Source organism: Ambystoma mexicanum, chromosome 9 (genome assembly GCF_040938575.1).
Source record: "Ambystoma mexicanum isolate Mex_15411 chromosome 9, UKY_AmexF1_1, whole genome shotgun sequence".
NCBI classification, from domain to species: Eukaryota; Metazoa; Chordata; class Amphibia; order Caudata; family Ambystomatidae; genus Ambystoma; species Ambystoma mexicanum.
In genome coordinates this window covers 17408136-17424332 of record NC_090931.1, presented here as the reverse complement: position 1 = coordinate 17424332, position 16197 = coordinate 17408136, and the positions used below count along the sequence as shown (strand labels likewise).

The 16197-nt window shown below is 43.7% G+C and overlaps 1 protein-coding gene across 1 annotated transcript in view; it reads right to left on the bottom strand.

The window, feature by feature from the left end:
* CRTAM (cytotoxic and regulatory T cell molecule) overlaps positions 1-16197 on the bottom strand; it is a 237065-nt gene that overhangs the window by 140383 nt on the left and 80485 nt on the right. Inside the window, exons 3-4 of the mRNA XM_069614085.1 lie at positions 6634-6786; positions 1427-1561 (exon numbers count right to left, since the gene is read on the bottom strand). Coding sequence (XP_069470186.1) covers positions 1427-1561; positions 6634-6786 — 288 coding nt within the window. The remainder of the gene's footprint in view (positions 1-1426; positions 1562-6633; positions 6787-16197) is intronic.

Below are 16197 nucleotides of genomic sequence, written 5' to 3'. Positions count from 1 at the left end.
TACAAGCATGAATGCTTTGGTTCCAAATGTGGATACTTATTCATCTCTTGGACTAACAGTTTATGCTCATCATTGGAAGTGATTGCCTAGGTTTTATAACACCCCCGCGGAACAAACCAATTTCTAGACCTTCACCATAAGGATGACATGTTTGTTTTTATTGAAACCCCTATCTGGTGCAGGTATATTGCTGATGATAGCACTTGTTGTGTTTCAAGACCATGTACATATGCAGGCAGGTTTATGAACTTCAGAAATATGAAAGGCTCAGACAGCCTTACAGGAATGTGCCATTCTAATCTTGCATAGGAACACATATCTCTGCAATGAGTGCTTAACACACTGAGCTAACTTATGAACCATTGTGGCACTCAATTTACCAATATGCATTTCAAATGTGGCTATTGCACATGATCAGCATAATTTCCACAAAACGTCCCTGAGTAAGTCTACCCTCATTGACTGGAATGTTCCATTAGCACTGATGCCCCCTCTTCGTGCCGTTACCAGGCTACTAAGTGGGCCCTGGGCTGTTAGGACCTGTGATGGGATGACCTTCAGAAGGTGGCATTACTCTTTCAATGTCCTTTTGCTGTGACAAGAATCCCATGTTACTCTTCCCTTGAACTGGAAGACTTGAAGGATTACATCAGAGCTCATGCCCCCTCTGGAGTTAGGACTGTGGAGTTCTGCCAGTGCTGCAGTCATCATAATGCTTCACATGGTACTTGCCACCATTGCTTTAGATGCCCTGTCACTCTTACTCAACTGCATGGTGCTGAAGGCATCAGGAGGGTGTCAGCATGAGCTAGCCTGGCCAGAATGTGGCCCTGCCGCTGGCTTGGCTCAACGGAGAGCCCCCTCAGCTATCACGGGTAGTAGAGGGGGCCCCTCTACCACTATCATCCTCCCATGGGTGCAGTACACGCAGTCGCTGAAACGGTGCAGTACGTACTGATGCTACACCAGGGGACTGCAAGCTGCTGCTCTCCAGATGTTCTGGACTACAATACCAAGGATCCCCCACCAGTGATTAGACTGGATTGCGCTCACGGGAGTTGTAGTCTAAAAGACATGACGAGCCAAAGGTTGTACAGTCCGGCTCTATGCCTTCCTCCACTGTGCCAAGGTTGTACAGCACACACCCCACCCCGCCTCTCCAGGACACAAGGCACATACTCCCCTCCTATCGCCAAAGTGACCATTGTCCTGCTAGACATCTGAAGAGCCAAAGGTTTCAGATTCCTTTTCTAGGTGTGTTGGGAGGAGTAACAGTTACTCCTGGTAGTATCCTTGTGAAGCAACGTAATCTCTCCTGCTGCTCACCCACCTACAGTGCCCTGAAGCGTCTTCCTCACAATGCAGTGCGTTGTGGAACCCTCATATGTAAATGCAGTGCTCTCACATGCTTTATATAAACACTTACCGTAGACCTCCATCCCGTTCTCCAGGAGCCATGTCACTCTGGGTGGGGGTCTGCTCCCCCCAGTGAAGCAGCTCAGCACCACCCTCTGCTGCAGGTTATTTACTCGGACCTCCAACACTGGAGACGAAGGGGCAGCTAGGACGGAAACATAAAAGTGCTTTCAGTGAGGCTCATACCACGTGCCTTTATCCTGGGGTTACCTAATTGGTATTCCCAATTTAACAATGGTGCTTCAGAGAAACCCATCAACCTCGCAGAATGTCTCATAACCTGAGAAACATCAGACGCCCCTTTAGGGGATCTCACCGGGGACCTGAGCACCCTCTTACAAGACAGTGGGACTCATTACGAGTTGGGCGCAAAAGGATACCGGGCACTGGTAAGGGCACCGGTGCCGGTAATCCCTTACCTCCCTACTACGAGTTCCCTTTGCGGGTCCTTCCATAACGCCTGGTTTTTGCAGGCGTTAAGGACAGGACCCGCAAAGGGACTCTAGAGCTAATAACGGTACCACAATTTGCAGTACTGTTATTAGCGCCTTCCCCATTCCCATTGAGCCCTATGGGGGCTCAAATGGGAATGGGGAATGACCCTGGTGAATGGGAAATTACCGGTCCCTCCAACCTCGGAATGGACCGGTAATTTCTCCGTTCACCAGGGCGGAGTCAGAAGGGTTTCGGAGGCAGCCATCGAGCTAATAGCTCCATGGCTGCCTCCATCCTCGTAATGAAAGGACGGGACCCGTTAAGGGACTTTAGAGCTAATAACGGTACCGCAATTAGTGGTACCGTTATTAGCGCCTTCCCCCTTCCCATTGAGCCCTATGGGGCTCAAATGGGAATGGGGAATGGCTTTTCAATGGGGACTTACCTGTCCCGCAAAGGTCGGAATAGACCGGTAAGTCCCCATTGAACGAGGGCGGACTCGGTACCGGTATTGGAGGTAGTCATGGCGCTAATAGCGCCATGATTACCTCCAAACTCGGAATGAGGCCCAGTGTAACACTCCCTGTCCCAGTGCTTTAAGTGGGCTAAGAAAATGAAAGAGGCCCTCATTCGTGGGTGTGGCTTCCACGGTGGGCGTGGCCTGAAAAGTGGACAAACCATAGTAAGGTGCGCAAACAAATACATACATGTATGTAAGCATTTGTATATTTGTGTGCGTACCATTTCTATGGTTTGTGTAATATGCAAGCCATCTTTTATAAACATAGAAGTATGTAATATATTTCTATGTATATAAAAGATGGCTTGAAAAGTACACGACTCAAGCCACCATTTATAAAGCTTTGCCAACGGACAAAGATGCCTTGCACTTAGTGTTCTCTGCTCTGCTCGGAAAGGGCACATCTCATATACATCTTATATAAAATGTTTATACATCTTATATAAAATGTTTACAAATACAAAATATTTTACCAATGGATAGCAAGTGCACGCAAGGTGCGCATTGGCTGTGATGACCAGATGTCAGCTGCACGATCCAGTCCGGTTTTCCAATTAACAAACTGATAATTCTGCAGGAAGTGGTCTTTCATAACTTCAACTGAGCAAAAGAGATTACAAGTTCGCTCCCTTTTTTCTGCCGTTTGCTTCTCAGACTTTCTCTCTGTTTACACCTGCCTGGTCAACCCTCTCTTAGCCCCTTCTCATACCTTACTAGCTTGGTCTACACACCACTGGTCCCCGTTTTTTGTCCGGCTTTCCCTGTCACGTCTCCTCCATTTTAGAAAGCTATGTCTACGAATAAATCCTAGAATACGATGAAAATAACCATCTGTTAGATCTAGCGCCAGTAGGCTTCAGACCCATGAGAGTAATGGAAACTGCACTACTGTCTATTTGGGAGGATGTGAAGACCAACGCCGACTCGAACACAAACTCAACACTAATACTACTTGATTTCTCAGGAGCCTTTGACATGGTCAACCACGACACACTCATCAAAAGTCTAGAAGACATCGGTATCCACAACACAGTTCTCCTTCGGCTAAAATCTTTCCTGACAGAAAGAAATGAAACCACTTGGCTAGCAGCTTTCAAATCAATACCTCAAAAAACAGCTTGTGGAGTCGCACAGGGCTCTTCCTTTCACTACTCTTTAATATCTACATGACACCCCTAATCAACCTCATCAAAAGACATGGCCTCACCTGCTGCATCTATACAATCAATGCCAGCGAAGAGAAAAATACAACACTAACCAACTGTCTCAAGGAACTAAACCAATGGATGAGAATCAACAGCCTCAAACTCTACCCAGACAAAACTGAAATTATGATTACTCCTAATGACCTGGCAAACAATCAGCAGCTCCCATGGCCATCTGAACTAGGAAAGCCACAAGAACCGTCCAAGGTGGTCAAAAACCTGGGAACCCTTATGGACAAAGAGCTAACACTAGAACCACCAGTCAATGCAATAGTTAAGAAATACTTCTTCCACCTACACACGATCACGCAGATATTGCCATTCCTATCCTTCACACACAGGACATTTGCCATCTTCTCCCTTCTCATGTCTAGAATCGACCATGCCAATAGCACCTACATGGGAATGCCAGATTAGCTGTCGAAAAAGCTACAATGGGTCCAGAACGCAGTGGGAAGATTACACAAACACGCCAGAAGAGACCACACCAAACAGGCTACCAGCAAAAACGAGAATCTCTTTAAAAACACAGTGCATAACACACACAGCGATACATGGCCAAATAGCGGAATTAATCCAGGAAAAATTCACCATCTACAAACCAGCACCACGAACAAGATCTATCAACAACAACCGCCTTGAACCGAAAAAATACTCCAAACAAAATTTTGGAGGATCAGTGTTCTCCTGCATATCAGCGAAGCTCTGGAACTCGCTCCCAAAGGAAATACGAACGACACAGGACCACATCAACTTCAGGAAGATTTTAAAAACATGTACAACAAACACCACCCAATACAAAAGAAACCCATAAGAACAAAACTTGGGTATAAGTCAAAGGTAAACCTTGGGTGGAGTCTGGCTAAAATTTGGATTGAAGCTACCAACAGCATATCAACACTTGTACGCTTCTCCTTCAGTATCCCACTAACAACTCTCTCCCCCCCAGAACTCTTTCCTTTACAGATCCTCCAGCGAGCAAAAGTGATCACATAAGTGGCAACAGTGCGTGGTACAAGACCACATAACATAAGATAGCATATGGTCTCATGACCAGAAGCCAGGACGCAAGGCGTCTCTCTGCTTGCATCGAGTTGGCACAGGCTTTCCTTTCTCGCCGAGTGCCAAGAACACTGCTACTACCCTTCCACCCTCTTATCCCTCTGATCTTCCCTTTCGATTGTGGTGCCCACCTACCCTTTCTTTTCTTTTTTACATCCCACACTTCCTGACTCTCTCCCCTCCCTCTGCCTGCCCTCCCCTATGCAGATATGACGGTTGATATGATCTTCTGAGCCGTAGCTGCCTTTTAATGGAACCACCCGGGGCAGCCGTGACGGGCAGCTATGCCTGGGCAGCTGGCAAAGGCCCCAAGGCAAAGGACAGCTCCGCCTGTGGACAACCGACAAAGCACCCTGCAGATACATCTAAGGTAAGTAGGCACAGGTGGGGAACACAACCAATACTGTTGTCAACTAAAACTCTGCCATGTCTACATTACCACCATCATATTATAACACTATGTAGACTACCTGTCTCACTGCCTAGACAGCCCGATAGAATTATTGGGAGTTATCTGCATATAGCTGTATTTTGAGGGTAGGAAATGTGTTACACAAGAATTGCGTTACACTTAGATGAATTTTGGGGGTAGGAAATGTGTTGTACTTAACTAAACGTACTAAAAACACAATGGGCCTCATTACGACCCTGGCGGAGTGGGTTTACGCCAGCGGTATTCGCGGCGGACCCTTCCGCCCTACTACGAGTTCCCGTAGCGCCATGGAGCGGTTTCCGCCTGGTTTTTCCGGGCGGAGAAATCCATGGCGCTACGGGACCTTGTTGTTAATTACGCCACTGTATTTTACGGTGGCGTAATTAACGCCTTCCCCACTCCCATTATGCCCTATGGGGCAAAAATGGGAATGGGGAAGGGTAAAATGGGGAATGGGGATTTACCGCCCGCCAAGGTCGGAATGGGGCGGTAAATCCGCCAACCCCCATGGCGGTATCGGCAGCTTTCCGCCGTGCTCCATGGTGCATATTGCACCACGATCTCCGCCAGGGTCGTAATGAGGCCCAATATTCTGAATACTCACCCTCAAACTCTAAACTAAACATAGCCCTACAGCACCACAAACCGCACACACTTAGGAATACCGAACATGGAACCAAACACAAGCACACACAAAGCACCCACGTACAATCATAACCCAACACTACATGACGGCTACCAACCAAAACGCACCAGCACACAGTGACCGGTTTTGCCACACTAAAGCTGCCAACAGCACATCATCTCTCTTGCTCTCCTCCCTCACAACCCAGCTAACAAACAGCCCCCAACCCTCCTTCCTTTGCAGATCCGCCAGAGCACCAAGAGACCATGCAGGTGGCAACAGTGTGCGGCACAAGACCACATGACATAACATTTCTAATCAGTCAGTGGTAAGACACCATTACCAAAATGGCTGCCAGCTGATTTACCGCTGATGTGGGCCACTTGTTCTTTGTGAATATGTGTGCACACTTTTTAATTCATTACTAGTGTCCTCATTCTAGTGGAAATAATTTGGGTTCATTTGGTGAATATTATCTCTCCCAACGTGAATGACCCGGAAGTGGAATTCGGCCTTTGGCCTTAAAAAGACGTTGTGATTTCTACAGGTTGAAATTATTGAAGCAAACTTCACGACAGGCGCAGTTGGACCTTCACGCTGTAATGGTCGCTGTAAAGGGCGCTGACATGGAGGCACCAGCCACTCTATCATACGGGCACCCCCACCCACCCCCACCACCTCCCTGAGAAAACAAACTGCATGTTGCTTGTTTAGTTTCTAAGCGCGAGGCCAGTACTCACATGAGGTCAATGGATCTGTATCTCTCTTGGTCTTGATTTCCAAAGCGTTTTCTCATGGATGCCATCTGGGGGTGCCCTTTTATAAATAGTGGGCAGACTATCTGCATTGTGCATACCTATATGCCTACCAAATCAAGCGAAGAATCATGTATTTCCAGTGCAATTGGAGATGCCCAGAATGGTTTATCCCAACTCACCTTGGACGGTGACGTGGACTCGCGTCGTCCTGACTGGGTGGCTGTAGAGCAAGCAGGTGTACACGCCTTCATCTTGGACGGTGACTGCAGACAGGCTGATGGTGAGCTCTTGGGGCGAGTAGTGAGTAAGGGTATACCTCGTGTCCTTCAATACTGTCAATACAATAGAGGGCCTTAATCAGGGCCAGCAAGCACACCAGTTAAGGCGGACATTAGGCACTTGTGGAACGCTGCCAAGTGGTCCCGCCTAGATGGTGGCTGCATTTTGCATTTTACTAACTTTATATCGACTCAAACAATGGTACAAAATGTGCGGAATATGGAGCAGTGCAATGAGGAGTTCCTTATCTTACAAGAAAGAAGACGAGCGTTTACAGGAGAATGAAAGAACCCAAGTGACAGGGCAGAGTCCCAGTGCTTGGGGCCAAGAAGTGAGAAAGAGCGAAAGAGCGTCTGAGTATAGGGGGAGGGGGGCTGAGGGGCGTCAAGAAGAACATGAGTGCAAAGAGAAGAAAGCGACAGGGATACACTTAGAGAGAGACCACACAGACAACGGAAGAAAGAGACATGGATACACTTAGAGAGAGACCACACAGACAACGGAAGAAAGAGACATGGATACACTTAGAGAGAGAGAGACCACACAGACAACGGAAGAAAGATACAAGGATACACTTAGAGAGAGGGAGACCACACAGACAACGGAAGAAAGAGACATGGATACACTTAGAAACAAGAAAGAGACATGGATACACTTAGAGAGAGACCACACAGACAACGGAAGAAAGAGTCATGGATACACATAGAGAGAGACCACACAGACAACGGAAGAAAGAGACATGGATACACTTAGAGAGAGAGAGACCACACAGACAACGGAAGAAAGATACATGGATACACTTAGAGAGAGACCACACAGACAACGGAAGAAAGAGACATGGATACACTTAGAAACAAGAAAGAGACATGGATACACTTAGAGAGAGACCACACAGACAACGGAAGAAAGAGACATGGATACACATAGAGAGAGACCACACAGACAACGGAAGAAAGAGACATGGATACACTTAGAGAGCGAGAGACCACACAGACAACGGAAGAAAGATACATGGATACACTTAGAGAGAGACCACACAGACAACGGAAGAAAGAGACATGGATACACTTAGAAACAAGAAAGATACATGGATACACTTAGAGAGAGACCACACAGACAACGGAAGAAAGAGACATGGATACACTTAGAGAGAGACCACACAGACAACGGAAGAAAGAGACATGGATACACTTAGAGAGAGAGAGACCACACAGACAACGGAAGAAAGATACATGGATACACTTAGAGAGAGACCACACAGACAACGGAAGAAAGAGACATGGATACACTTAGAAACAAGAAAGAGACATGGATATACTTAGAGAGAGACCACACAGACAACGGAAGAAAGAGACATGGATACACATAGAGAGAGACCACACAGACAACGGAAGAAAGAGACATGGATACACTTAGAGAGAGACCACACAGACAACAGAAGAAAGAGACATGGAAACACTTAGAGAGAGACCACACAGACAACGGAAGAAAGAGACATGGATACATTTAGAGAGAGACCACACAGACAACGGAAGAAAGAGACATGGATACACTTAGAAACAAGAAAGAAACATGGATACACTTAGAGAGACACCACACAGACAACAGAAGAAAGAGACATGGATACACTTAGAGAGAGACCACACAGACAACGGAAGAAAGAGACATGGATACACTTAGAAATAGACGACACGTACAACGGAAGAAAGAGATATGGATACACTTAGAGAGATACCACACAGACAACGGAAAAAAGAGACATGCATACACTTAGAAACAAGAAAGAGACATGGATACACTTAGAGAGAGACCACACAGACAACGGAAGAAAGAGACATGGATACACTTAGAGAGAGACGACACAGACAACGGAAGAAAGGGACATGGATACACTTAGAGAGAGACCACACAGACAACGGAAGAAAGAGACATGGATACACTTAGAAACAAGAAAGAGACATGGATACATTTAGAGAGAGACCACACAGACAACGGAAGAAAGAGACATGGATACACTTAGAGAGAGACCACACAGACAACGGAAGAAAGAGACATGGATACACTTAGAGAGAGACCACACAGACAACGGAAGAAAGAGACATGGATACACTTAGAGAGAGAGAGACCACACAGACAACGGAAGAAAGATACATGGATACACTTAGAGAGAGGGAGACTACACAGACAACGGAAGAAAGAGACATGGATACACTTAGAAACAAGAAAGAGACATGGATACACTTAGAGAGAGACCACACAGACAACGGAAGAAAGAGACATGGATACACATAGAGAGAGACCACACAGACAACGGAAGAAAGAGACATGGATACACTTAGAGAGAGAGAGACCACACAGACAACGGAAGAAAGATACATGGATACACTTAGAGAGAGACCACACAGACAACGGAAGAAAGAGACATGGATACACTTAGAAACAAGAAAGATACATGGATACACTTAGAGAGAGACCACACAGACAACGGAAGAAAGAGACATGGATACACTTAGAGAGAGACCACACAGACAACGGAAGAAAGAGACATGGATACACTTAGAGAGAGAGAGACCACACAGACAACGGAAGAAAGATACATGGATACACTTAGAGAGAGACCATACAGACAACGGAAGAAAGAGACATGGATACACTTAGAAACAAGAAAGAGACATGGATATACTTAGAGAGAGACCACACAGACAACAGAAGAAAGAGACATGGATACACATAGAGAGAGACCACACAGACAACGGAAGAAAGAGACATGGATACACTTAGAGAGAGACCACACAGACAACGGAAGAAAGAGACATGGAAACACTTAGAGAGAGACCACACAGACAACGGAAGAAAGAGACATGGATACATTTAGAGAGAGACCACACAGACAACGGAAGAAAGAGACATGGATACACTTAGAAACAAGAAAGAAACATGGATACACTTAGAGAGACACCACACAGACAACAGAAGAAAGAGACATGGATACACTTAGAGAGAGACCACACAGACAACGGAAGAAAGAGACATGGATACACTTAGAAAGAGACGACACAGACAACGGAAGAAAGAGATATGGATACACTTAGAGAGATACCACACAGACAACGGAAAAAAGAGACATGGATACACTTAGAAACAAGAAAGAGACATGGATACACTTAGAGAGAGACCACACAGACAACGGAAGAAAGAGACATGGATACACTTAGAGAGAGACGACACAGACAACGGAAGAAAGGGACATGGATACACTTAGAGAGAGACCACACAGACAACGGAAGAAAGAGACATGGATACACTTAGAGAGAGACCACACAGACAACGGAAGAAAGAGACATGGATACACTTAGAAACAAGAAAGAGACATGGATACACTTAGAGAGAGACCACACAGACAACAGAAGAAAGAGACATGGATACACTTAGAAACAAGAAAGAGACATGGATACACTTAGAGAGAGACCACACAGACAACGGAAGAAAGAGACATGGATACACTTAGAAACAAGAAAGAGACATGGGTACACTTAGAGAGAGACCACACAGACAACGGAAGAAAGTGACATGGATACACTTAGAAACAAGAAGGAGACATGGATACATTTAGAGAGGACACACAATGAAAGAAAGAGACATGGATACATTTAGAGGGAACACACAGGCAGTGGAAGAAAGAGACATTTATACATTTAGAGAGAACACAGAGACAATGGAAGAAAGAGACATGGATACATTTAGAGAGAAGACACAGACAATGGAAGAAAGAGACATGGATACATTAGAGAGAAGACACAGACAATGGAAGAAAGAGACATGGATATATTAGAGAGAAGACACAGACAATGCAAGAAAGATACATGGATACATTTAGAGAGAAGACACAGACAATGTAAGAAAAAGACAGATACATTTATAGAGAATACACAGACAACGGAAGAAAGAGACATGGAAACATTTAGAGAGAACACAGAGAAAATGGAAGAAAGAGACATGGATACATTTAGAGAGAACACAGAGACAATGGAAGAAAGAGACATGGATACATTTAGAGAGAACAAAGACAATGAAAGAAAGAGACATGGATACATTTAGAGAGACCAAACAAACAACAAAAGAAATAGACATGGATACATTAGAGAGAACACACAGACCATGGAAGAAAGCGACATGGATACACTTAGAAACAAGAAAGAGAAATGGATACATTTAGAGGGAACACACAGGCAGTGGAAGAAAGAGACATGGATACATTAGAGAGAAGACACAGACAATGGAAGAAAGAGACATGGATACATTTAGAGAGAAGACACAGACAATGGAAGAAAGAGACATGGATATATTAGAGAGAAGACACAGACAATGCAAGAAAGAGACATGGATACATTTAGAGAGAAGACACAGACAATGTAAGAAAGAGACAGATACATCTAGAGAGAATACACAGACAACGGAAGAAAGAGACATGGAAACATTTAGAGAGAACACAGAGACAATGGAAGAAAGAGACATGGATACACTTAGAGAGAGAGAGACCACACAGACAACGGAAGAAAGATACATGGATACACTTAGAGAGAGGGAGACCACACAGACAACGGAAGAAAGAGACATGGATACACTTAGAAACAAGAAAGAGACATGGATACACTTAGAGAGAGACCACACAGACAACGGAAGAAAGAGACATGGATACACATAGAGAGAGACCACACAGACAACGGAAGAAAGAGACATGGATACACTTAGAGAGAGAGAGACCACACAGACAACGGAAGAAAGATACATGGATACACTTAGAGAGAGACCACACAGACAACGGAAGAAAGAGACATGGATACACTTAGAAACAAGAAAGAGACATGGATACACTTAGAGAGAGACCACACAGACAACGGAAGAAAGAGACATGGATACACTTAGAGAGAGACCACACAGACAACGGAAGAAAGAGACATGGATACACTTAGAAACAAGAAAGAGACATGGATACACTTAGAGAGAGACCACACAGACAACGGAAGAAAGAGACATGGATACACATAGAGAGAGACCACACAGACAACGGAAGAAAGAGACATGGATACACTTAGAGAGAGAACACACAGACAACGGAAGAAAGAGACATGGAAACACTTAGAGAGAGACCACACAGACAACGGAAGAAAGAGACATGGATACACTTAGACAGAGACCACACAGACAACGGAAGAAAGAGACATGGATACACTTAGAAACAAGAAAGAAACATGGATACACTTAGAGAGACACCACACAGACAACAGAAGAAAGAGACATGGATACACTTAGAGAGAGACCACACAGACAACGGAAGAAAGAGACATGGATACACTTAGAAAGAGACGACACAGACAACGGAAGAAAGAGATATGGATACACTTAGAGAGAGACCACACAGACAACGGAAAAAAGAGACATGGATACACTTAGAAACAAGAAAGAGACATGGATACACTTAGAGAGAGACCACACAGACAACGGAAGAAAGAGACATGGATACACTTAGAGAGAGACGACACAGACAACGGAAGAAAGAGACATGGATATACTTAGAGAGAGACCACACAGACAACGGAAGAAAGAGACATGGATACACTTAGAAACAAGAAAGAGACATGGATACACTTAGAGAGAGACCACACAGACAACAGAAGAAAGAGACATGGATACACTTAGAAACAAGAAAGAGACATTGATACACTTAGAGAGAGACCACACAGACAACGGAAGAAAGAGACATGGATACACTTAGAAACAAGAAAGAGACATGGGTACACTTAGAGAGAGACCACACAGACAACGGAAGAAAGTGACATGGATACACTTAGAAACAAGAAGGAGACATGGATACATTTAGAAAGGACATACAATGAAAGAAAGAGACATGGATACATTTAGAGGGAACACACAGGCAGTGGAAGAAAGAGACATGGATATATTAGAGAGAAGACACAGACAATGCAAGAAAGATACATGGATACATTTAGAGAGAAGACACAGACAATGTAAGAAAAAGACAGATACATTTATAGAGAATACACAGACAACGGAAGAAAGAGACATGGAAACATTTAGAGAGAACACAGAGAAAATGGAAGAAAGAGACATGGATACATTTAGAGAGAACACAGAGACAATGGAAGAAAGAGACATGGATACATTTAGAGAGAACAAAGACAATGAAAGAAAGAGACATGGATACATTTAGAGAGACCAAACAAGCAACAAAAGAAAGAGACATGGATACATTAGAGAGAACACAGAGACCATGGAAGAAAGCGACATGGATACACTTAGAAACAAGAAAGAGAAATGGATACATTTAGAGGGAACACACAGGCAGTGGAAGAAAGAGACATGGATACATTAGAGAGAAGACAGACAATGGAAGAAAGAGACATGGATACATTTAGAGAGAAGACACAGACAATGGAAGAAAGAGACATGGATATATTAGAGAGAAGACACAGACAATGCAAGAAAGAGACATGGATACATTTAGAGAGAAGACACAGACAATGTAAGAAAGAGACAGATACATCTAGAGAGAATACACAGACAACGGAAGAAAGAGACATGGAAACATTTAGAGAGAACACAGAGACAATGGAAGAAAGAGACATGGATACATTTAGAGAGAACACAGAGGCAATGGAAGAAAGAGACATGGATACATTTAGAGAGAACACAGACAATGAAAGAACGAGACATGGATACATTTAGAGAGACCAAACAGACAACAAAAGAAAGAGACATGGATACATTAGAGAGAACACACAGACAATGGAATAAAGCGACATGGATACACTTAGAAACAAGAAAGAGACATGGATACATTTAGAGGGAACAAACAGGCAGTGGAAGAAAGAGACATGGATACATTAGAGAGAAGACACAGACAATGGAAGAAAGAGACATGAATACATTTAGAGAGAAGACACAAACAATGGAAGAAAGAGACATGGATACATTAGAGAGAAGACACAGACAATGGAAGAAGGAGACATGGATACATTAGAGAGAAGACAGACAATGGAAGAAAGAAACATGGATATATTAGAGAGAAGACACAGACAATGCAAGAAAGAGACATGGATACATTTAGAGAGAAGACACAGACAATGTAAGAAAGAGACAGATACATCTAGAGAGAATACACAGACAACGGAAGAAAGAGACATGGAAACATTTAGAGGGAACACAGAGACAATGGAAGAAAGAGACATGGATACATTTAGAGAGAACACAGAGGCAATGGAAGAAAGAGACATGGATACATTTAGAGAAAACACAGACAATGAAAGAACGAGACATGGATACATTTAGAGAGACCAAACAGACAACAAAAGAAAGAGACATGGATACATTAGAGAGAACACACAGACAATGGAAGAAAGCGACATGGATACACTTAGAAACAAGAAAGAGACATGGATACATTTAGAGGGAACACAGAGGCAGTGGAAGAAAGAGACATGGATACATTAGAGAGAAGACACAGACAATGGAAGAAAGAGACATGGATACATTTAGAGAGAAGACACAAACAATGGAAGAAAGAGACATGGATACATTAGAGAGAAGACACAGACAATGGAAGAAGGAGACATGGATACATTAAGAGAGAAGACACCGACAATGGAAGAAGGAGACATGGATACATTAGAGAGAAGACAGACAATGGAAGAAAGGAACATGGATACATTTAGATAGAAGACACAGACAATGTAAGAAAGAGACAGATACATTTATAGAGAATACACAGACAACGGAAGAAAGAGACATGGAAACATTTAGAGAGAACACAGAGACAATGGAAGAAAGAGACATGGATACATTTAGAGAGAACACAGAGACAATGAAGAAAGAGACATGGATACATTTAGAGAGAACACAGACAATGAAAGGAAGAGACATGGATACATTTAGAGAGACCAAGCAGACAACAAAAGAAAGAGACATGGATACATTAGAGAGAACACACAGACCATGGAAGAAAGCGACATGGATACACTTAGAAACAAGAAAGAGAAATGGATACATTTAGAGGGAACACACAGGCAGTGGAAGAAAGAGACATGGATACATTAGAGAGAAGACACAGACAATGGAAGAAAGAGACATGGATACATTTAGAGAGAAGACACAGACAATGGAAGAAAGAGACATGGATATATTAGAGAGAAGACACAGACAATGCAAGAAAGAGACATGGATACATTTAGAGAGAAGACACAGACAATGTAAGAAAGAGACAGATACATCTAGAGAGAATACACAGACAACGGAAGAAAGAGACATGGAAACATTTAGAGAGAACACAGAGACAATGGAAGAAAGAGACATGGATACACTTAGAGAGAGAGAGACCACACAGACAACGGAAGAAAGATACATGGATACACTTAGAGAGAGGGAGACCACACAGACAACGGAAGAAAGAGACATGGATACACTTAGAAACAAGAAAGAGACATGGATACACTTAGAGAGAGACCACACAGACAACGGAAGAAAGAGACATGGATACACATAGAGAGAGACCACACAGACAACGGAAGAAAGAGACATGGATACACTTAGAGAGAGAGAGACCACACAGACAACGGAAGAAAGATACATGGATACACTTAGAGAGAGACCACACAGACAACGGAAGAAAGAGACATGGATACACTTAGAAACAAGAAAGAGACATGGATACACTTAGAGAGAGACCACACAGACAACGGAAGAAAGAGACATGGATACACTTAGAGAGAGACCACACAGACAACGGAAGAAAGAGACATGGATACACTTAGAAACAAGAAAGAGACATGGATACACTTAGAGAGAGACCACACAGACAACGGAAGAAAGAGACATGGATACACATAGAGAGAGACCACACAGACAACGGAAGAAAGAGACATGGATACACTTAGAGAGAGAACACACAGACAACGGAAGAAAGAGACATGGAAACACTTAGAGAGAGACCACACAGACAACGGAAGAAAGAGACATGGATACACTTAGACAGAGACCACACAGACAACGGAAGAAAGAGACATGGATACACTTAGAAACAAGAAAGAAACATGGATACACTTAGAGAGACACCACACAGACAACAGAAGAAAGAGACATGGATACACTTAGAGAGAGACCACACAGACAACGGAAGAAAGAGACATGGATACACTTAGAAAGAGACGACACAGACAACGGAAGAAAGAGATATGGATACACTTAGAGAGAGACCACACAGACAACGGAAAAAAGAGACATGGATACACTTAGAAACAAGAAAGAGACATGGATACACTTAGAGAGAGACCACACAGACAACGGAAGAAAGAGACATGGATACACTTAGAGAGAGACGACACAGACAACGGAAGAAAGAGACATGGATATACTTAGAGAGAGACCACACAGACAACGGAAGAAAGAGA